Source organism: Marmota marmota, unplaced genomic scaffold, assembly GCF_001458135.2.
Source record: "Marmota marmota marmota unplaced genomic scaffold, marMar, whole genome shotgun sequence".
Taxonomy (NCBI): Eukaryota; Metazoa; Chordata; class Mammalia; order Rodentia; family Sciuridae; genus Marmota; species Marmota marmota.
In genome coordinates this window covers 6,802,280-6,826,461 of record NW_026000243.1, presented here as the reverse complement: position 1 = coordinate 6,826,461, position 24,182 = coordinate 6,802,280, and the positions used below count along the sequence as shown (strand labels likewise).

At 37.7% G+C, this 24,182-nt stretch overlaps 2 protein-coding genes and 1 pseudogene across 12 annotated transcripts in view; 2 read left to right on the top strand and 1 right to left on the bottom strand.

The window, feature by feature from the left end:
• Prdm10 (PR/SET domain 10) overlaps nt 1-13,465 on the top strand; it is a 93,419-nt gene extending 79,954 nt beyond the window's left edge. For all 4 annotated transcript variants that reach the window (XM_015499044.2, XM_048796224.1, XM_048796226.1 and 1 more), the window contains 4 exons: nt 2,475-2,615; nt 3,724-3,901; nt 8,209-8,312; nt 10,244-13,465. In XM_015499044.2, the coding sequence (XP_015354530.1) occupies nt 2,475-2,615; nt 3,724-3,901; nt 8,209-8,312; nt 10,244-10,447 (627 nt within the window). In that variant the 3' untranslated portion in view covers nt 10,448-13,465. The remainder of the gene's footprint in view (nt 1-2,474; nt 2,616-3,723; nt 3,902-8,208; nt 8,313-10,243) is intronic.
• A 1,861-nt stretch (nt 13,466-15,326) lies between these two features.
• On the bottom strand, nt 15,327-15,914 carry LOC107153589 (annotated as a pseudogene).
• Nucleotides 15,915-17,553: 1,639 nt separating this feature from the next.
• The window catches only part of Nfrkb (nuclear factor related to kappaB binding protein), a 33,883-nt gene continuing 27,254 nt past the window's right edge, over nt 17,554-24,182 (top strand). The window contains exons 1-3 of one of the 8 annotated variants that reach the window (XM_015499039.2): nt 17,554-17,624; nt 19,945-20,100; nt 21,835-22,036. In XM_015499039.2, the coding sequence (XP_015354525.1) occupies nt 19,966-20,100; nt 21,835-22,036 (337 nt within the window). In that variant the 5' untranslated portion in view covers nt 17,554-17,624; nt 19,945-19,965. Of the gene's footprint in view, nt 17,625-17,944; nt 18,990-19,926; nt 20,101-21,834; nt 22,037-22,249; nt 22,301-24,182 lie in introns of those variants that run through there. The other 7 variants (XM_048796160.1, XM_048796164.1, XM_048796161.1 and 4 more) reach the window with 7 other exon arrangements.

Here is a 24,182-nt window from a genome sequence, read left to right as displayed (position 1 = left end):
TGGACTTGGCAGTGTAAAAGATTTCTTTCTATCCTAGTCAGGAGATTTTAGGCTCTAGCATACATAGTGTGCAGGTACTAATGACACCTAGCCTCTTATGAATCCTTGTGCTGTAGCATCCAGGTTGACTACTTGATAATGCACTAGTTTGATTAATCCCTATTTGGGTATCAAATGGCTTGTATCATTTGAGAGGTTGTAAAATATAATTTTGATTCAGTCTATGACTATTTATTAGTATCTTTTTAGTACAGAATTTTAACTATGTTCTTTCTACTAGATAATGAATAGCTCATTCTTACTCATTAGGGAGCAAAAAGAAGAAATCCTCTCAGAACTATTGTTTATTTATTTGTGTGTTTGTTTTGGTAGTGAGGCTTGAAATTGGGTGCTTTACCATTGAGCTACATCCTCAGCCTTTTATTTTTTTGAGACAAAAGTCTTGCTAGGTTGCTGAGGGCCTTGCTAAATTGCTAAGGCTGGCTTTAAACTTGCAATCCTTCTGCCTCGGCTTCCTGAGTTGCTGGTATTACAGGAAGGCACCACTGTGCCTGGCTCTTTCCTTCGCTTATGCTGTGAGAATGTATATTCAAAACACAAATGGACTTGTTGCTTTGAAATCAGCTGGTTTTGAAAATTTAAAACCAACATGGAAGTTACCACTGTCATTCACTATTCTTTTTTGCTTTTGCAGCACTGGGGATGGAACCCAGCGCCTCATGCATATTAGGCAAGTGCTGTACCACTGAGCTACATGCTTAGCCTTTTAAATTTTACTTTGAGACAGGATCTCATAAATTGCCTAGACTGGCCTTAAATTTGGAATTCTCCTGTTTCAGCTTCCAAAGTAGCTAGGGCTAGGATTACAGGCATGTGTCACTGTGCCTGGCAACGATTCTTTACTCTTTTTTCCCCCCATATGGAACAGTTCTTGGCTTTATGCTAAGAATCTATGAGGCCCTGTAGTTTTGTGTTAAACATGATGTGAAGAAAGGTGAGGTGGTGCATGCCTATAATCTCAGTGACTAAAAAGTCTGAGGCAGGAGGATTGCAAATTTGAGACTATCCTCAGCAACTTAGTGAGATCCTGTATCAAAATAAAAACTTAAAAAGGGGTGGGGATATAGGTCAGTAATAGAGCATTCTCAGGTTTAATCACCAGTATCACAAAAGAAAAGAACAACAACAACAAACATTCCCATGATATGTATATATATTGACTCTGGGAAAAGGGGCCAGCAATACTTTGGCTAGATTTTCAAACATGTTTGTGATATGTAAAAGGTCAGGGACCACTGTTTTAGAGGGTCTGAACATAAAAGCACTACTGTTATCTTCATTTTTCAACTGTTCTAATTAAGACTACTATTAAAATGGGCACCCACATTTGGAAATAATTATTGGCAGATCTTTTAAAGTAATTATTTTTTAATGAATAGCCAAGGATTTCACGTATAATTTTGTACCCAGAATCATACAGTAGGTTGGCAACATTTAATTTTAAAGGGAGACAGTATCAGTATAAAATATATTATTTTTCACTAAAGCTTTAGTATACATTTTATACTGATGAATTTATTATGATTAAGAGGCACTTCTCTCAAGACACTATAATAGTTTTGTGTATAACTGCTCATAAAATGTGGAATTTCTTGGGCTGGGGTTGTGGCTAAGTGGTAGAGCACTTGCCTCACATATGTGAGGCACTGGGTTCAATTCTCAGCACAACATATAAATAAATGGATAAAATAAAGGTCTATCAACAACTAAAAAAATGGTATTTCTTATAATTTTTTGTTTTACTCTTGGAATAATACTTTTTATATTGCTTTTATAGATATAGTTACAAGAATACCTAGTGATAGCATATACCAGGTAGTGATAAACTAAAAGCAAGTTCTCTTCCTTGGTCTCTTTTAACTGATAGGACACTAAATTAATGAAATTTAAAGGAAAAACATTGTTGGTTTCTGAGAGATTCTCATGCAGTTTATTACTGATATTATTATCATCATCATAATTATTATATTATAGCACTGGTGATTAAACCCAGGGTTGCTCTACTACTGAACTACATCCCCAGCTCTTTTCACTTCTTTATTTTGAGAGAAGCTCTTGCCAAATTTTGAGACTGGCCTCAAACTTGCTCCTTGTCGAATAGTTGGGATTACAGGTGTGTACCACTGCACCCAACTGTCATGTAGCTTATTATTACTAACCATATTTTTCTTTCTCCTTGTCTTCCAGAATTTTAGTACCTTATATTTTAGAAGCATTTTTAGAATTTTAATCCTGGACAGCTTGGCTTAGAGGTGTGTGCCCTCTGGGAGTGCAGTGTACAGCATTAGATTCTGAAGTATCACTTATTCTTCTATTGAGACATTATTTTTAACTGAACTTTTTCTCTGGTAAGATTTCCCTTAACCTCAAGTGATATATATTTGGTTTCTGGGCCTGTTTTTTTCTCCCACCAGGCCACTTCCCCTCACCAGTCTCAGCAGTCCACTGTGGATGTTGGACAGCTCCATGATCCTCAGACCTACACACAACATGCTATCCAGGTGCAGCACATCCAAGTCACTGAGCCCACAACCTCAGCCCCGTCATCATCCCAGGTATCTTCTCTATGGACTGTTCAGAGGAGTTAATGTGGCCTCAAGGACCATAAGGGAACAGTAAAGACATTATCCACCACTACTGAGATTATGTTGTTATTTTTGGACCTCAATTAATAAGTCTTACCTTTGCCTCCAATTTTTATTTTAGTAAGGTGTATCCAGTTGCATTAAGTTATTAACTTCCCCTGTCCCTGTGGAACCCTGTGATATGATATCCTAGAAACAGCACTAGCTTTTCTTCTCATTTTAAATGGCATTGCTAAATTGCTTCTATGATTTGGAACAATGACTTTGTGGAGTACTACTCTGTATTGTGTTTGCATGATTGAGTCTGTCACTGAGATATTAAGTAAGCATGGGAGTAAAGAGGAGAGGGAAGTTATATATAGCAGACTATGTAGAAATTATGTGTGGATGTGGTCTTTGAATTAGGTCTTGGGGGGTATAGAAGCATTGTGATCTGCATAAGCTCAAGTTGTGAGTAAGAATACAGAGTTGTGAAATTGTGGTATATTAGAGGAAACTGAGTGATTCTATTTAGGAATAGGAAATGATGTTTGGAAAGAAAGTAGGAAAAGTAGCTTGGAGCTGGATTCTGGAGGACCTTGAATGGCAGATGACAGAGAATGGTCCTATCTGATAGGAGTAAGCCTCTACACCAGATGTCTGAATGCATCCCTGTGTTTCACTCCACAACCAGGGTGGGATTATTTAGCACAATTTAATGGAAATTGTGATCTGTGGGTTATATTTTCATTTGGATCCCAGATTAGTTTTGTGACATAGGCAAATTATTTTACTTCTCATTTCTTTTAATCTTATATAACATATGCAATTATGCTTTCATTCATTTATCTAGAAGGTTTATTGAAATTAATTTTTTGGATACTTCTGTAGATTATCTTCTGAAAACAAATTAGAATTTCAGGGTTTTGATTGCTTTTTTGTTCATTCCATTCTTAGTTAAAAATATTAGTACTTTAGCAGTAATATACTTTGGCTTATAAAATTCATATTATTCTGCTTTATTTCCTTTAGTTATTTGCAGGTCTTAGATCTATAGAAATTTCATAATTTCCTGCTTTTGTTTTCTCCCTCTCCCCAGGTGGCTGGGCAGCCACTGAGCCCTTCCGCTCAGCAGCCTCAGCAGGGGCTCAGCCCCTCCCATATACAAGGCAGTTCTTCCACACAGGGGCAGACTCTGCAGCAGCAGCAGCAGCAGCAAAACTCCTCTGTGCAACACACGTACCTTCCCAATGCTTGGAATTCTTTCCGAGGCTACTGTGAGTGAGAAAAATGGGTACAGTGTTGTATAGTTCATGGGCTGAACCATCTCATCAGCTTTATAATAGGTTTTTAGATTAAAATATCAATTGGGCATTTTTTTCACTCTATGGTATATATATTTGAATGAGTTTCATTACAAAATTCAAGGCAGCATTTTGATCTCAGAAAGCCAGTTTGATATAATGTTTTCAGAGACATTAGGTATGTTGATAAAGTAAGTATAGGTAGGTGACCTAAATAGAATAGATGAAGAGAGAATATGTCAATGGTAATGATTCATCCCTTCCATCAATAATTATTAAATATCTATATATTAATCACTGTGCTAGACCCTGGGTATACAAAGATTCATGTTGACATTAATATCAGTAATGCTACACAATAATGTCAATGTCAACAATAATTTTTAAAATTTTGTTTTGGTACTGGGGATCTAACCCAGGGACTTGACTTTAACTTTACCACTAAGCTATATCCTAGTTCTTTTTATTTTTTATTTTGAGACAGGGTTTCACTAGGTTTCTTAGGGCCCTGCTAAGTGGCTGAGGCTGGCCTTGAACTTGTGACTCTCCTGCCTCAGCCTCCCAAACTGCTGGGATTATAGGCATGTGCCACCATACCTAGCTGTAAGCCAACTTTCATTAAGCTCTTAATGTATGCTGAGAATGATTCTAAATTATGTATATCACATTCAGTATTGACAGCAACCTACAAGATAAGTACAATTGTTAATTGCATTTTACCGATAAGGCAGTTTATACTGTATTTAGACATAACAACTTATCTAAGAGACATAACTAGTCACTGGAGAACTAGAACCCATGCTGTCTGGCTCCAAATCTTACACTCTAAATTATCCTGCTGTGCTGTTTCTCTTAATAAAATAGTCTTTGGGTCAAAGGGATCATCATCTGCTGGGCAGGGTGGCACACACCTGTAATCCTGTCTACTTGGGAGGCTGATGCAGGAGGATGGCAAGTTTGAGACCAGCCTCAGCAACCTAGTGAGACCCTCAGCAACTGAGTAAGACCCTGTCTCAAAATAAAAAATAAAAAGGTCTGGGGATTAGCTCAGTGGTAAAATGCTCCTGTGTTCAATCTTTGGTACCAAAAGAAAGAGAGAGATAATCATCTAGCAAAGGAAAAAATATATATATGTAATATATTATAAAACCCTGACATTAGTGTTATGGAAGAGTATCAGGTTAGCTGCCTGAAGTCAGAATAGGTAGAAATCAAGGTTAGAATGTAAACCTTGGGTGTGGGCTAGAAATATATGAGACTTTATTATGGAAAATGTGGAAGGAACAGGAAGAGAGATAACAGACCTTAATAGAAGCAAGCAGGAATTCTGAGCCCTAAGAAGCAGGGAAGTAGTGTTGATCTTTCTCTTACTATTGATGTCTTTTTTTGAGGGGCCCATCACTGTTATGGATGATCCATGGCTATATAACATAGATTTGCTGTGGAGTCAGATTTGAGCTCTGCCATTTAGTTATTTTGAAAATCTGTTTATTAAATACTGGTGGTTCCAATGAGGGCCAAATCTAGTTTCTGGTCATAGAAAGACACTCTGACTCCAGAGTAAATACCAGTAGAATCCTGGGAAATAGACTGATATTTATGGTTAGTTTAATTCCTATGAAACACAGTAAATGATAAAGATATCCAGCTATCTATGGTTATAAAGTATAAGCTAACATTCTAATATGAAGATAAGATTCTGGAACTGAAATTTTTTATCATAAAAAAATTCCAACATTATGCTTGGGTAGAATAGTATAATGAACCCCCTGTACTCATCCTTTAGCTTTAGTAGTTACCAAGTCACATCCAGCTTCGTCTCTATCCCATCCTTCTCTCCCATCCTCCAACTCAATAATAATCCATTGTATCATTTCATCCATACATAGTTTAGTATATATCTCTAAAATGGAAAAGTTGACTGGACATGGTAGTACATACCTGAAATCCCAGTGACTCAGAAGACTGAGGCAGGAAGATTTAAGTTCAAGGCCAGCCTCAGCAATTTAAAGAGGCCCTGTTTCCAAGTAAAAATAGAAAAGTCTGGAGATGTAACTCAGTGGTAACATGACCCTGGGTTCAATCCCTATTACCAAAAGAAAAGGGAAAAAACCCTAAAATTAAAAAGTCTGGTGTTTTTGTTATTTGTTGTTGTTTGCATGTGTGTGTTGGGAGGGGGTGCAGTTTGTGCTAAGGATTGAACCTGGGGCCTTGCACATACTTAGCATGTGCTCTATAACTGAGCTATATCCCATTTAAAAAAAGACCATTTAAAAAAATATAACATTATCATAATACAACATTATCACACCTAAAAATAAATGACAATAATTCTTTAATCCCCTCAAATTTACTTCAGATATCCAGTCAGTATTCCTATTTCTTTGATGGTCTCAGAAATTAAAAAAAAAAAACAAAAAAAACTTTTGGTTTGTTCAAATTGGGTCAGAGGAGAACCAGACTTTGTCATTGTTTTTTTTCCTTGGTATTAGGGATTGAATCCAGAGGTGCTTTACAACTGAGCTACATTCCCAGATCTTTTTAATTTTTATTTTGAGAGAGTATCTCCCCAAGTTGCTGAGGCTGGCCTTGAACTTGTGATTCTCCTGCCTCAGCCTCCAAAGTCACTGGGATTATGGGTGTGCATCACCAGCCTAGCATATTGTTGTTGTTTAATATACTTTCTTCTGTCTCTTTTATTTCCTGTAGACTGGCCATTAATCTAGAGGCTTGACTAAGTTCAGGTTCACACCACACCTGGTGTGTGTCCTTTCATCAGGAGGCATACAGTGTTTGGTTGTCTCTCTTTTTGTGATGTAAGGAGTCATTGATGTTTATTCCTTAGCTTCATTGTTTTATTAGGGCTTATAAAGTAGTGATATTTGGATTCTATAATTCTTCTTCATTAATTAGTTGGAAAAACATTTTATCCTAATTACCAGATGACTCTTGAGTACAGATTGTGTAGGAAAGGGAGGATAAATGCTTTTGATACACAATTAATCACCTTCATTTAGCAGTTTTCAAAATAATGAGTGGGTTTTCTAGTGTTATGCAAGGTGACGAATGAAGGATATGTATATGTGTCTTAGTGTCATTTTGTACTCATGAATTACAACACATGACATATTTGAACCTACTGCAGTATTTTCCTTATTGATGTTCAGATTATTTCATTTTTGCCTAGCAGGAGTCTCTTCAAACTGTCTCCTGCATCTTTCTCATATGACTCTATAAGCCCAAAACATGATGTTCCAGGCTTATCTTACCCATCCTCTGCTCAGAGCTGGAATCATCCATTTTCCCGAGAATACCTAATTCCTTCTAGCAGAAAATATTATTCAGAGACTATCAACAGGGTGCTAGGGTAAACTTTGATTTTCTTTAATGACAATAATTCAAGTTGGATTTAGTTGTGATTACTATTTAGTTGTGATTACTGTGGATACATTTGTGCCATAAATTCAGACATGAATCTAAAAGCTAAAAATTTTGAGTTAAAAGATAAGCCTTTGTAATATATTTCCAGGTTTAAAAAATAGGTAAATATTTGTATTTGTGGATATTTGGAAGCCACATTTGAGTGGAGACGAATTAATTGTCTCTGATATTTAGTAGCTCTTTAGTAGTGCCTTATGATATGATTTATTCTTATCAGAGATACTTTCACTCTATCAAAAAATCACTGCATCCCAAGACTTTCACAGCAAGGAGATCTATGGGAAATAGCTCAGTGGGGACTATGAGCACTGGTTAGGTACAGATGGTTCAACTACCATGGTTCAACTTAGGATTTTCACCTTAATGATGACGTAGAAGCATAACCATATAACCATTCTGGGAGTTTTGTTTTTATTTTTGAGATATGATCTCTTGCTGTGTTGCCTAGGCTGATTTCAAACTCCTGGCCCAAGAGATCTTCCTGCCCCAGCCTCCTGAGTAGGTGGGACTACACTACTATGCCTGGCTGTATTCTGTTTTTCACTATCAATGCAGTATTCTCTAATTTACATGAGATAGTCAACACTTTGTTATAAAATTGATCTTGTGTTAGATGATTTTTGCTCAACTTTAGGCTGTTATAAATTTTCTGAGAAAGTTTAAGTTAGGCAAGGCTAAGCTGTGATACAGGGGTTAGGTGTATTAAATGCATATATGATTTATCATGTTTTCAATGTGGGATAGATTTATTGGGATGTGACCCCCATCATCTAAATAAAGGAGCATCTGTATTTGTTTCTGGAACTTGTATTAAAAATTTGTATGTTTCCTATTTTCAGCATCTGAGATTCAAATGATGACACTTCCCCCAGGTCAGTTTGTGATTACAGACAGTGGTGTAGCAACTCCTGTCACTTCTGGCCAAGTGAAGGCGGTTACTCCGGTAAGCCACCCTGTCCAGAACACTTGTCACAATTTGGTCTTTATTTATTGCTTTATTCTATAGTTTCTCAGTAGATGATTTCTTGGAAGCTGTGTCTATCACTTAATCCTCTGCCTTGCTCTGGAAGCTAAACTATAGCAAATGCTTAACTAATAACTATAATGAGCCTCCTAGACCCATCCATACGATCACTTTTTTTTATACACTTATTGGAAATATTGCAAGTCCTCAAAACTATTGGTCTTCAACTGGGCTGGGAGAGAATAATATAATGAATCAATTATGGAGCTATTTTAAATAATTTACCCACTCCAAGATGAAAAACATTGCCATAATATTTAACTTTGGCAGGTACAATATTGATTGTACCTATTCTTTTTGTTCTTCATGTGTTTGTTCTGGTCTGCTTCTTACATTTTAGAAAGACAGTACACAAATTTAAATTGAGAAAAATATTCTTGGGCTGAGTGTAGCTTGATGGTAGACGGCATGCTTAGCATGTGCGAGACCCTGGGTTTGATCCCCAGCTCCAAAAAAAAAAAAAAAAATAGTCTTGGATTAATAAGTTCTGGAGATCTAGGGTACAGAGTACAGATCTAGAATGGTGACTATAGCTTATAGTAATGCATTGTATAGTTGAAAATTACTGAGAGCAGATTTTAAATGTTATCACCACATACACACAAAAAGGTAAACATATGTTGATGGGTATACTAGCTTGATTTTTTTTTTCATTTATGTTAGCTTGACTTAATTATTTCACAATGTATACATATATCAAAACATCAAGACTGGGGTTGTGGCTCAGCAGTAGAGCGCTTGCCTAGTGAATGTGAGGCCCTGGGTTCGATCCTCAGCACCACATAAAAAATAAATAAATAAAAACAAAGGTATTGTGTACAACTAAAAGAAATATTAAAAAAAAAACCAAAAAATCATGTTATATACCATAAATATATATAATTTTATTTTTCTTTTATACCTTTAAGATGCTGGGAGAAAAAAAGAACAATACTCTTCAGTGGCTTAGGGACATTGAGATAATCCCCAAGGGAAGATTATTTCCCAAGAGGGTGGTATGGTTGTCTAGTTATCTCAACATCCTGATATTTTATTTTTATTTTTTGTAGTACTGGGGATTAAATCCAGGGGCATTTTACCACTGAGCTACATGCAAAAGCCCTTTAAAAAAAAATTTTTTTTTTTTGAGACAGTCTTTTTAGTGGTTGATAATACTTTTCACAGATCTTGCGTTAGACTGGCTTTAAACTTGTAATCCTCCTGCCTTAGCCTTCTGAGTTACCCCTTCCTATACTCTTAATGTTAAAGTGAATATTTGATGGTAGGATATAATGACATTTTAAATGTCCTTACTAGGCAAAACAAAATTTTGCGACTAGTAATATTATTTTTAATTTTGGTGGTTTTTGAAGTCTTAAAATCTGGGAACCACTGATCTTGACTATGTGGGGGGCAGTCTGCTTCTTTAAGGATTCTTTATCACTTCTTTGATCCATTTTGCATTAATCTTAACATTTGATTGACGGCAATATTTTTTCTGAAATTCTAAGTTCTTAGGAACAGTACAAAAGTGCATATTTTCTTTGCCAGATAGGTTACTACCACGTGCAAATTTCTATATCTGAAGTTCTTCACTGTATCATTTGGTAACAACAAAGGTAATTGTTGTTACCAAATGATACAGTGGTAATAACAAAGGTAATTCAAGTACTTCCTTGAATTATCATTGTATTCAGTTACTGTGACCACCCTATCCTCTCTAAAGGATATAGGTAAAGCATCTCTTATAGGTGTCTATTTCGGATCCCCTGTAACATTTCTTTGCATGTTTCCCTCTCCTCTCCTCTAGTAGCTCCTATTCCTCCCTCATAGGCTCTAAGTTTCTAAAGATCCTTCTTTTTCTGCTTTAGGGTCATTATGTATTATCAGACGGTCAAACAGAATTGGAGGAAAAGCAAACTTCTGCCCTTTCCAGTGGTGTCCAGGTTCAGACATCTGCACACAGTGACTCTCTGGATTCCCAAACCACCAGCCAACAGCAGACCACACAGTACATCATCACCACCACGACCAATGGGAATGGAAGCAGTGAAGTGCACATCACTAAACCCTAGTTTTCACCGTGGAGCTAGCATGGAGCATTCACATCATGTATTTTCTCATTCATAAGTCTGAAGCTTCTGATACCCAGACCTCTTTTTTAAGATTTAGTATTCACTCAAAGAATTTGAAGACTACAATTTTGGCGTGCACACGCACGTGCACACGCGCGCGCACACACACACACACACATATGTGGGGATTATTTTGCCAAGGTCTTCATTACCAAATTTACTCTTCAAGCCCTCAGAGCTTCTGCCACGAAATGGAGATCTTTCAGGGGAAAGTAGATTTCAGGATGGAGAAACTTTGTCTTGCTCGAGTTGGTTTTTTACCATACTGATAAGCCTTACTTTCCTTTATGGAAATATTAAGTGGCATATTTGTGTTCATACCAAAGGTGGAGACAGGCTGTGCCAAGTCCATTGTCATTGGACTTCTGAATTCCAAGCCATGGCACCAAAGGAGAATGGGCATTTCACAGGTGTGATTTAAATCAGGACTTGTAAGTTTGAGTTTTCAGTAATTTAACAAAGGGAGCTTACTGGATAAGAAAATAAAAATGATGAGACAAAAGTTTGACAGTGGTGTTCTGAAGGGAAAACTGTCATTTAAAATTTTCTTATTGCTGACTTTCTTTTCTTTTTTCTTTTTTTAGATAGGGGTGTTGCTATGTTGGTTAGGCTGGTCCTGAACTCCTGGGCTCAAGTGATCCTCCTGCCTCAGCTTCCTGCGTAGCTGGGATTACAGGCAGGCCACCATGATTTTTTTTTTTTAAATTTTCATATATTAAAAGACTATGGTTAGTGGTTGATAATACTTTTCACAGATCTTGGTCCTCAGCAGATTAGGGCAGAACCTCATGTCCTGATAGTTCTTTCTTTATTATTTCACAACGGTGGGTGGACTCCCCAAAATAGAAAAGACTGCTAGATGTTAGCAGAATTTAAGCCCCTACATGAAACTTTTGCCTTCCATTCTCTGGTTGCAGTTGTATTAAGGGCATATTGGTACCAAGAGAATTTACCCAAATTAAAACTATCCTGTGGGGGCGGGGGGCGGAGAGGGGGACCTGAAACACTGTCCTGCCTTGCAGCATCCATTTATCATTAATTGGTAAAAGTTGAATTCCTTGTTCTTACCAAGTATACATTTAACTCCCCCCGCCACTCTTTTTTTTTTTGTGTGTGTGTGTGGTGCTGGGCTTAAACCCAGGGCCTCAAGCATGCTTGGCAGGTGCTCTAATAACTGAATTACACCTCGAGCCCCTACATTTAACTCTTGTTCACAGCATTCAGTGTATTTTAATACTTTCAATGCTGTCTTAAAATGAACATTCTTTAAAGTTGGATGGAAAGGTGGCCTTCCTTATTTCTAAAGACTTTTAATTTTAAACATATTGTAACTCATCTGGACCTTTTTATGAGATGACCAACTTCACACTTAGGGGGAAATTAAAATGCAGGGACCATTTATAATATATGAGGATAATATAAAGGATCTGGAAGAAATTGTCTCTTTATGAATATTATACTGTCAGGTGGAAGAGGAAATGGTTTGTCTTATATGTGTTCCTGTTTAGTAGGAGTCTTGTGTGCGATGAATTCAGTGGGGAAAAGTATTTACCCTCTTTTTACTGTACATTCCAATTGTACCTGTGAAACATTTCAGTCAGTACATATTTTAACAACATTTTGTGACATGCATTTTTAGAATAATTATTGTATAGTGAATTTATCAATCCAGATCAAGAAGACCTAAATACGTTTAAAATGAAGTCAACTAATTATTTTATTTATATTTCTGAGTGAAAACTGGTTCTATGAATTAAGAAGCATAGTAGCTTCTTTATGGTAAAGGTATCTTTCTGAAAAGTAAAAAGAATTCTTTTCTACTAACTTTACTAATATGTAGATCTTGCACTTTATTTTTGAGACCTCATTCACATAGCTATCTCTGAAAATTTGGGCACTAAGAGGACTTGAGAAAGATTCTTCAAAAATGTTTGGAAACTGAAAATGGACTTTCTATCTTTGGTAACAAAGAAGTAACATCGATATTTTCAACAGAAAACATTGACCTTGAGTCACAAAACGCAGACTCTAGTTCCCAAAGTTCCACAATGTAATGATTGTAAGTAGCCTATTGCCCTCTAGAAAGACTTGTTAGGAGGAGAATACTAGACTTTTCCAAAGGTCCAGTTTGGGTTTTTGTAACTTATATTTGGCCCTGTTGGGTTCTTTTTAATTTGATCCAGCAAGGAATCTTCCCTCTTCTCAGGAATAACTTATTGATTAAAATAAAAAATTATCACTGAATAGAATGTTCGTTTTATGCCAGTTATTTTAAGTTTTAAAATACACAGAGGAAGGTCTTGTTGAAGAACTTCGTCTCTTTCCCTTCTAAGTTTTTCCTTTGTCTTTTTTAGTCCTTATGTGGAATAAATTAAGACTCTAAAACTAACGTTATCAACCAGAGATGCAGGTGGCACTAAAGCCAAACAACATTTCTTTAGGATCAGGTATTGTGCACATTAATTCCAAGGTAATATTTTCAAAAGGACTTGGATTTGAAGAGATAGCAGAGTATAATTCCTCTGAAGACCTAATTTGGGAAACACGTATGTAGCCAATGTTTGTTTTGTGGCCACTCCCAAAACACACTGACGCTGTAGACTTTATTCAGTGCAGAGTGATATTTTGGAGTAGGGTGGATATAAATTTTACATTTTTATTGTTTGATTTATACCCAAATAGACATTTCATCATGTAAAATTTCTGTTCTTCTGGAAAAAGTTTTTGTTTTGATCTTGAATTATTTTCTGACTTGGAATTATCCTTTCAGAAAAGTCTTAAGATAGCTAGGGCTAAAAAGCACTTCATGAGATGCTAAAGCTTACCCATTGGTTGAATATGTTGACCCTATCCTATTATTTAAATGTGAACATTTCTTGTACATTCAGTGAGTTATAGTGTTAATAGTCTTGTGCTATGCAGCAGGTGTAAAAATTAATAAATATTTTTTTTAATAAACATGTTTTTTGTTTGTATATATAAAGCTATAAGAGCTACTGAGATGGTTAAACTCTTTTTTTTTTTTCCTTTTAAATTTTACAATGTAATTTCTGGTTCCCAATCAGCATTTAAGAAGCTTGAAAGGTTGCTACTCCTTCCTACCAACAAGTAAAAAGTTGAAGAAACTGAAAAATTAACAACTTTTTAAATTTATTTTTTTTTAGAACAGGGATTGATCTCAGGGGTGTTCTACCGCTGAGCTATACACACAGCCCTTTTTACTTTTTTCTTTTGAGATAGGGTCTCTCTAAGTTGCTGAGACTGGCCTCAAACTTGTGATCCTCCTGCTTCAGCCTCCTGTGTAACTGGGAATATAACCATGTTCCATTACATAAGACTCAACAACTCTTCTTAGATTCATCAGAAAGTGAGGTAACAGAACAAACTGCCACCCTCAAAATTGGAGAGATTGACAAGTGAATGTAGAATCTCAAACTAAAATCAGCAGAAATCCACGAACAAAAAGGAGTATGAGCCTCTAAGGGAACCATTGCCAGGGTAGGAAACCCTGAAGTGTAATCAATGAATTGCTGAAAGCTCACTGTGTACAAGCCTGAGACACAAAAGCTCCAAGGGAACCCCATCATTGGAAGAGAAAGGGAATCCACATTTTTTGAGTTTTACCTCCATAAACTTGACTAGGTTCTCACAGTGAATGAGAAAAATTCCCTCAAGATCCTGGAGAGATAGGGAAGAAGGAACCCTTTTGAAATATAGCAGAGCACTACTTTTTTTTTTTTTAGTTATAGATGGACACAGTACCTTTTTTAAAAAATTTTTATGTAGTGCTGAGGATCAAACTCAGTGCCTCAAGCATGCCGGGCGAGCACTCTAGCACTGAGCCACAACCCCAGCCCCAGAGCACTACTTTTTTTTTGGAAGATGGGCTTAATCATACTGTTCTCTTTATTTTTGTGTATTTGTGAGGATTTCCATAATAAAATATTTTTTAAATTGAGTTTTGTTTTGATAGTGTTATACTATAAAACATCAAAAATTTCCTTCTTTATGAAGATTTCCTGACAGAAAAATAGAATTTTCTGATGGACCATTAATTAGTACATTAACTTAAATCTTCTAACAGTTATTTAGAAACTGACAATGAAAAATAATTTTTAAAATATTGTACAAATTACTGTTACTATATCAATAAAAGACCACCAAAAGTTGGAATTTTAAGCCAAAAGCAGAAAGGTTTGATAAATCTAACATTAAATCTAGGTAAGGGTGTGCTCTAGAGTCATTAAGATCTAGGTGTGTATTCTAGCTCTGTTCTGTTAGTCCTAAATATTTTTTGGCAGATCATTTAATTTCTGTGAACCTCAGGAACCATGTCTATAATGTGAGGATAAGATTTCTTGATTAGAAAGCACTGACCACAGGGCCTAGCATGTGGTAAGTACTCAGTAAAGGATTCCAGTAAATCTACTACCCCATTTTGGTCTTAAATGCACATTTTTCCATATTCTAACATCTCTGAAATTGAGATGTATCCTATAATTGATGGCATTAATTCAAGGAGTTTTCCTTCCTTAGTGGTATATAATAAGATAATGGAGCATTATAACAAATTGATAGCATCTAACATTCAATATAACATGGAATATCAATCATGATAAAGCTATATTCCCAATTTCTACTTTAAGACTATTCTGAATAATGATTATGATTTAAAAAAATTTCAAAAGCTGAGCCAGATATTTTCAATACATCATGAACAGAGCAATTTTGAGACAATAATTTTGTAAAAAAATGGTTTATCAATTCCATTTTGTATAAAACATAAGAGAGAAACCTAGCCAATCAACACACACTGTCACCACATGAAAAGGTACTTTATCAAACTTCGAGTCTAAGAACATACAAATGTTTCTTTTAGCATGTCTACAGTAATTGTCTATGCCTTTCCATTTAACTGTTTTTAAAAATTCCACATATCCCCACTGTTATCTTCTGTCCCAGTTACAGTACAATGACAGGGAGGTAGAGGGTTGGTTAAAACAACCCTCTAAGCAGTTTTCTGCTGTCCCTTCTTTCCAATCAGGGATTTGTGGATATGAGGGATCACACCACCCCCAGCCTTGATAAGAGAATCCAACTCTTCATCACCACGGATTGCAAGCTGCAAGTGACTTGGAGTAATAGGCTTTACTTTAAGATCCTTGGAAGCATTCATTACCTGCCAGCTCCAGCACCTCAGCAGTGAGGTACTCCAGAATCGCAGCACTATATACGGCAGCAGTGGCACCCACCCGTCCATGGCTTGTGGTGCGAGTCTTCAAGTGTCTGTGGATGCGGCCCACAGGAAACTGTAGTCCAGCTCTTTTTGAGCGAGAGACACTGCCTTGGCCTTGGCCTTCCCACAATCCTTTCCAGCTCTGCCTCCAGCCATGGTCTCCGCTGCCTCTGCCTTCTCTAGGCCGCCCAACCACCCGCTGCCGCCCCAGCGGCTGCAGCCGCTCCCAGAGCACTCCTTCTTAAGAAGGCCTGTTCTCAGGAGAAACCAAGAAACCAGAGCTTAACCTTCAGGGGTTTTATTCAGAGCCAAACTGACTTGGGGAAAGGGAAATACCCAACTCCAGCTATTGGTAGCCATTCTTTGCTACCTAAGGGGAAAACTGAGAAGCATGTGTGAAGGTCAATGTCCAGAGACACAGGTGCACTAGAAGACTAAGGCCAATAATAGGGCTGTAGAAAATTTCCCCTCCTCTACTCCTTATTACATTATTAAAGGCTCACTTACAGAAATGCTTTGAAATCAATATACTATCAAAAAAATTTCCAGCTATCAAAAAATCAATATACTATCAAAAAAAAAAAAAACTTTCCAGCTATCAAAAAAATTATAAGACATACCAAAATGCAAAAACCATAATTTAAGAGAGAATAATAAGTTCTTGTTTCCTAGGGTAGGGGAGAGGAAGCAATGCATAGGTGAAGCACAGATGATTTTTACAATAGCGAAACTATATTATATATATTATAATGGTAAATCAGGTAGGCTCACCAGTTGTAAGAAATGTATCACTCTGGTGGGGTATTTTGGTAATGGCAGAGTATGCAGGTTTGGAATTAGGAAGTATATGGGAAATCTCTGATCTGTTAAGTTTTGCTGTGAACCTAAAACTGCTCTAAAAAGTCTACTTAAAATTACAATTTATAATGTTTTGACTTGCACTCTATCTCCAGTCTGGTTCCAAGGAAAGGGAAATATTGATGACAATTATGGAACGATGTCCCACTGTCATTTTATACCTGGTGGCTTCTAATTCAAGAAACTTCCAAGTCTAACAGGAATCATGGGCATCAGTGGAGTCAGTAGAAAAGCAGAGATCTGTGTTTTTGGAAGGCTCTGTTTTCCATCAAGGGAGGAACGTTAGCTTGCCCGCCCCCTCCCCCCTTTCTCTGACATTTCCATACTGAGCATGGTCTCTACAGGAACTAGTGAGAGTAGCTGTGGAATAAGTAATTTGAAGTCGTTCTAAATAAAATCCAGTTAATAAAAGGGAAAGAACCTCCATATTTAAATAAGAAGAGCATTATAGACCTTAATTTGAAAGGTATTTTTTCGATGTTTTTATTTTCCGGAAGTTGGGAGCCCGGGGACTGCCCGGAGGAAAAGGCCGAGGTCCGCATTCTCATTGAACCTGGAGAAACTACGATTTCCTTCACTTTCAAACGGGCACTATTAGTGTATAGAGCTTACTGTTTCAGTACAGAGATAGTAGTTGGAAAGTGGTTAGCATAGTGCGGTGGAGGGAGCAGGGTATGCTTTTCATACATTAGCTTCCAAAGTCTTGATTTGTGGCCAGGCAAAAAAAAAAAAAAAAAAGGCCCAAATCAAAAACAACCCGTACAGTCTCAGCCCTCCGGAAGCTCCGAAACCGGTGAGTCTCACACGCAGTCTGAAACTAGCACCCCGAAGACTGCCATAGGCCGTGAAATCCAGCCTGTCTTTAGCGCGGTTCCAGGCCTCGCCCCGCCCTCCCCGGCCTCCCCGGCCTCCCCGGCCTCCCCGGCCTCCCCGGCCNCCCAGAGGCTTTGCGGGAGCGAGCGCGTTCGGGAGTCCGGGGCTGGAGGAGGGCCACAGGCTGGGAGACCTGTGCCTGCAGTTCAGGTTATGACGGGTTGGGGGCGGCGCGAGGGTTGAAGTGTAGCCGGCGGGCGGAGGAAGGAGGTGGGTTTCAAAGGTCGTCTTACCCGTGGGTTGGGGCAAGGCAGCCAGGTGTGGGGAGCGGGGCGGCCCGGGTGAGTGAGGGTTAGGGTTAGGCACGGTGTGGGGGAGGGGTGGGGGGCGAGGACCGCAGTTTAGACTGGCGGGACTTGGGCCTTGGCCTTGGGTAGGTTTGGGTAGCGGGGTGTTTGCTGTTGGGTTCCGCGGATTTGGAACTGGCCGTTGCTCCGGAAGGAGCGAAGGGTTTAACTTCTGCTTGAGGAGGGTCTAGGAGGGAAGATTAGCTCAGGTGCAGAGGAAAGGCCAATGGGAGAGGCCTTTTGGTCTAGTGAAGAAGTCCGGGGCTCTCCCAAGTCAGAAATCGATGGCTTCCGGGATTTCACCTCTCATGTAGCTGCTGCTTTTCATGTTTTGAGATCTTGTTCGGAATAGTGACAAGGCAAAGGTTGTCACTGGAATATATAAAATTTAGCTAAATATCCACCATAATTGAAGAAACTTGTAAGCAAGTTTTGTAAGTAAGTACGTAAATGTCAGCCAGGATACTGACTTTGCATTTGTGACTGTTGTGTGCCAGTTATGTTAAGAGGATTTATTGTAAGCATCAGGTTGCTTTTACATTTTCCCTTTATTTTAAAATTTTGTTCAACAATGTGCCATGGGCTTTCTTTCTTACCTGCCTCAGTTACTTGAACACCAGGTATGTTCAGGATGTCTTACTTTCAAAGTGTGCTGAAGGGTGAGGGGGTGTGGGGGCACAATTGCTTGGGGACCACCCAGCTGCCCTGCTAACACGAATCTTAATGCTGTATCTTTACATAATCTGAAATTACTTCAGGAGAACTTGAGATAATCTAGTGGGAAGGTGCATTATTTTATATGTAGCATTACAGGTCTGCCCTTTATCATATAAGAGTTTTGGAAATAAGAAGTCCCTACATTAGTGATATAAACTTACTTAGCTGGAGATCATTCATTGCAAGATTCCAAGATTGGAAGTAACAGTAGGTAAGATCTGGTCCAACTCTTCTTTATTTTATTGATTAGGAAATTGACACCTGGTGAGGTAAGAGTTGTGGGATGTCACTGAGAATTAGTGGTAGATCTAAGCTAGAAATCTTATGTTTTGACTAATTCCATTTTTTCTTTCCATTTTAGTGTACTTGTTAGCCCATTTGGTAGGGTAGGAGCTAGAGAGAATGGATTTAGTCAATGTGGAGTGAGTTCAAACTCCCTGTGGTCCCTGTGGCCTCATCTTTATTCATGATTCCAGCCATCAGCTTTGTGAGATGCTCTGAAAATGTTTTGGTATGTACTTTTCCAAAGATGGTCAGCAAGGTTCAGTTATTGTAGGAAGGAGAAAAAATAGCATTAATTTATGTGGTTATAAAGATCAGGTGGACCAAATAAAAGTCTATTGGCCACCTACTTAACTGGTTGTCATGGTCAGGTGCTTGGAGCTGTAGGAGTTGATGGAGACCAATAAAATCATATCAAAAAGCTTTCTTTTCATGATTTAAGTTGAGAGTTTATGGAAGAGGAATTGTGTATAGTATTAAGAACATGGGGGAACTGGGGATTTAGCTCAGTTGGTAGAGTGCTTGCCTACCATGCACAAGGCCCTGGATTCAATCCCCAGCACCACAAAAAAAAAAAAAAAAAAATTGGAATATGGATTTGCAGGCATGTAGAATTTCAGTACTGCATTAGGAATTGGGAAAGTTACTTATTTTGATCCCCAGTTTTAATTTCTGTAGAGCAGCTGTAATAAGCATAGTTGTAAGAATTAAATGAGATGTGTGAAAGGTCTGGCACTTAATAGGCCATCATGAAAACTTATTGTTAGTGTCTCAGTTTTCCTACTGTATGTGGCTTTCCTGTGAATTTTCTAGCAGCAGAAGAATTAATTGTTAAACAATTATTAAATTATGTTGTGTTAGATTGTTGACCTGGGAACTCTAAATTGTGGATCTTATTATCATTTAATCTCTGAATCATTTTATTCTTTTATAAAATGAAAGTATAAGAAACTTGTGAATTTAGTAATTACTGTAGAAGCATTTTGAACAGAGAGTCCTACCTGGTAGCACATGAAAATTCCAGTGGGAATACTGTGATGGAGGTGGGGGAGAATAGCTGTTTAGCTGTAATTAGGGGGTAAGGACAACATGTAAGAACAGAATTGAGAATAAATATTTTCTGGAAGAGGGTTAGATTCCTGGGCTTTCTGTTTTTCTTCCTTAAGAGGCATCTATTTGCCTAGAATACTTCTGGAGAAGAAACAATGGATTCCTTGGACCATATGCTGACAGATCCCCTGGAACTAGGTCCATGTGGAGATGGCCATGGTACACGAATTATGGAAGACTGCCTCTTGGGAGGCACCAGAGTTAGTCTACCTGAGGACCTTCTGGAGGATGTAAGTAGTAACATCATTGCAAGCATTTCCCCTCTTATCAGCTTCCCCATAGCAGCTATTCTGAACATTTTCTATTCCTAAGTTTTCGGTTTTTGTGCTCCCATTCATTTTATTTTCTACATTGCAGACAGAGTGATCTCTGTGCTTTTTTTTTTTTTTATTTAATGTGATGTCTATTTAGTATGCCGATTAAGGAAGATTATATACATTCTGTGTGCTTAATAACATCAGAATAATTTGGTAGTATAAGCCTTATTTTTAATAAGATAATTTTCGTTAATTAATAAAGGTTTATATTTTAAGAGCAGACTTGTGTATGTGCTTACATTAAAATGGTTATTGTGTTGGGAATCACTAAACAAAACCCAGACGTATTATCTCTGTCTAAATGCTAATCCTCTAGTCAAGTAAGAGTACATGTCCTGGGATAGGATGTCAGCGTACCCTTAATCACTTTCACAGGTAAGATGTATCATTATCATTATCATTAATGTGGTTACCATTTATAAAGTGCTTATGTGCAAGACCTATGTATGTGAAGACATTCATTTAAACATTTTGAACATGTAGATGTGTAGTATACTAAGCATATTTGCAAATATGTACCTGTGCGTCAGTTTTAGAACATCATTTCATTTAGTTGTACTTGTTCCATATTTTTCTTTATTAATATTCAGACATTGTAGAGAAAATGAGAACCATTATTATGCTGTTTTCTGATCCTCCTTTCTATTTGCAGTAGCAACTGTATTGAAGTTGATGTATATAGTTCCCATACTTTTTTTTTTTGAAATGAGGTCTAAGTATGTTGCCCAGTCACATCTGTATTTTCTTTATGTACTCTTTCAAGGCAATCTCTTTGTGTCATTATTGATTCAGCAAACAATTATTTTATTAGTACCTGCTCTGGGCCAGACACTGAGTTAGGTGCTTGAAATAAAATGGTATGCAGAAGGGAAAGATCTTCAACGTTGAGTCTGAGATGCTTTTGATACATTTGAGCAAAAATGCCTGGTATATAGTTGTTTTGCTTGGTTGTCTCTTCCTTAACCCCTACATGGCTATTTTTTGTCCTTGGAATAAAGTCGTAACTACCTAATAGGTTTATAAGTATTTACTTCTGTCTTCTATTTCCTTCCCCACCTTCCTCATCCTTACTTTATCTAGCTAGACATTGCCTGAAAAAAAAATTAATTTAAAAAAGATGAAATGCATCACAAATAAGAAGAGTATGTAAACTACAGTTAAGCAGTAATAAAACATGCTATAAGCCAGGTGTGATGGCTCATGCTTGTAGTTCAGCTACTCGGTAGGCTGAAGCGGGAGATGACTTGAACTCAAAAATTAGAGGCCACACTGGACAACTTAGTGAGAACCTATCTCAAAATAAAATTAAATTGCTGGGGATATAACTCAATGGTAATATACTTGCCTAATTCAAGAGGCCCTGGCTTTAAACCCCAGTACCACCAAAAACCAAACCAAATCAAAACAAAAAACTTGGATGGTAATGATGGTTGCATAACAATTGTGAATGAACTAGAATAGAGAAAACCAAAACCAAAACAAAAAAGAAAATAAAAATTAAAATCCCAGAGTCAAATGTGAGTGTTACTTGGCTGGTCTAAAAGCACTACACTGTACACTAAAAATGATGTTTCATGTTACATTTATTTTACTACGTACACATAAGCTTATTTTTTTGTTGTTTACTTTTCCCCTAAATTCTCCTAGCCTGAGATATTCTTTGATGTCGTCAGTCTCTCAACATGGCAGGAAGTATTAAGCGACTCTCAGCGGGAACACCTCCAGCAGTTTCTGCCTCATTTTCCTGCAGACAGTGTGGAGCAGCAGAATGAACTCATCCTAGCTCTGTTCAGTGGGGAGAACTTTCGCTTTGGAAACCCTTTACACATTGCTCAGAAGCTTTTCCGAGGTCTGTAACTCAGCATTCTATTTTTGATAGGGTGGAGTGGGGGGACGGTTGTTCACTTTTGCAGTTATGCCTTTATTTTCCCCCTCCCTCCAGTAACAAGGATTAAATCCATATTCCTACTTGTATTAAGCAAGTACTCTGCTACTGTGCTATATACTATCCCTTTTTATTTTTATTTTGAGACAGGGTCTTGCAAAGTTGCCTAGGCTGGCCTCAAATTTGTGATCCTCCTGCTTCAGCCTCCTGAGCAGATGGGGTATACAGGTGTGTACCACTACACCCTGCTCTGTCTTTGGTTTATTCTGTTTATTTTAATTTATAGGAAATGACCCAATGGAAGAATTGCATTGTGTAATGGTGTGCTGCCTAGCTATATTTTTAAAATAAAATTTTATTTGACACATACAGGAAATACATAATAGGAATTTAGCTCTGTAACCACCACCCAGAACAAGAAATAAAGGGCTGGGGTTGTAGCTCAGTGACGAGCACTTGCCTCGCATATGTGAGACACTGGGTTCAATCCTCAGCACCACATAAAAATAAACAAACAAAATAAAAGATATTGTCCCCATGTATAACTAAAAAATTCTACCAAAAAAAAAAAAAAGAAAGAAAGAAATATTACCAGCATCCCAGAGGTGCTCTCTATGATCAGGCTTTAAATTTTTTTTAAGAAACAATTTGCCAGCCAGGCATGGTGGCACATGCCTATAATCCCAGCAGCTCTGGAGGCTGAGACAGGAGGATCATAAGTTCAAAGCCAGCCTTAGCAACAGTGAGGCACTGAGCAACTCTGTGAGACTCATCTCTAAATAAAATACAAAATAGGGCTGGAGATTTGGCTCAGTGGTTGAGTTTTCAGTTCAATCCCTGGTTATCCCCCCACCCCCCAAATTTGCCATTTGCTTTTTATTCCCTTAGAAAATGTGACATTTCACTGCTAAGCACTTTATCATGTATCTCTCTTAACATGGACTTTTTCCCACATAATCATAGTCCTGTTATCTGACCCAAGAAATTTTATATTGAGCAAATAATATAGAATAGTGCATGTTCAGATTTTTAAAAATTGTCCTTAAATTTGTCTTCTGTAAGTTGCTGTTTAAATCCAGGATCCGTTCAGGGTTCATGCTTTTGGGTCTTGTGTCACTTCAGTTCTTTGACTTGAAAATTCTTTGCCCTTTTTGGTTGTCTTTGTAAGACATTGGTATTTGTTTGTTTTTTGACTGCTGAGCCACATCCCCAACTTTTTTATTTTTTTATTTTTGAGACAGGGCCTCACTAAGTTGCCAAGGCTACCTTGAAACTTGCTATCTTACCCTCCTGAGTTGCTGGGATTACAGAAATGTGTACCACACCCAGTGACATTGGCATTTTTGAAGGACCTGGGACACTTGGATTGTGAAAGTCCTGCTCTCTGGGAATTTGTTATCTTGTTACTTCAAGATTAGATTTGTGTCAAATGCTTTTGATAGAAACCCTGTATGGGAAATGTCCTTCCTATCGCATCATCTCAGGAGGCACATTGGTGTTACTTTTTCATTGTTGGTAGTGCGATGTATGGTTACTTTGTTAAGTGGTGTCTGTCCAGCCTCTGATTATAAAGGCACCTTTTATCCTTTGTAATTAAAAGGCCATGTGTGGGGTGGTATTTTGGGATCATATGATAATCTTGTATCTTTAAAGCCTTTCTTTTACCTACTGTTTATTTCATTTCTGATTCTTGACCAAGTAAACTATTACTTCAGAGGTTTTCAAAATGGGGGCCATGCTTAAGTCACAGTTTGCCCTATGGTCTATGGAGAGGAGCAAAAGAAACTCCCCCTTCATTTATGGGGTGATTTTGTTTTGGCAGGATGCCCTGAAAGGGCAGCAGATCTCCTTGAGTTGTGTTAAATTGGTCAACTTGACAGTTGCTAAAACTACAGAGAACAGGCTTATAATTTCAAATATTTCATTAGCTTAAGGATTTAAGGGCTGGGGATGTGGCTCAAGCGGTAGCGGTAGCGCGCTCACCTGGCTTGCGTGCGGCCTGGGTCCGATCCTCAGCACCACATACAAACAAAGATGTTGTGTCCGCCGAAAACTAAAAAATAAATATTAAAAAAAATTCTCTCTCTCTCTCTCTCTCCTCCCCTCCTCA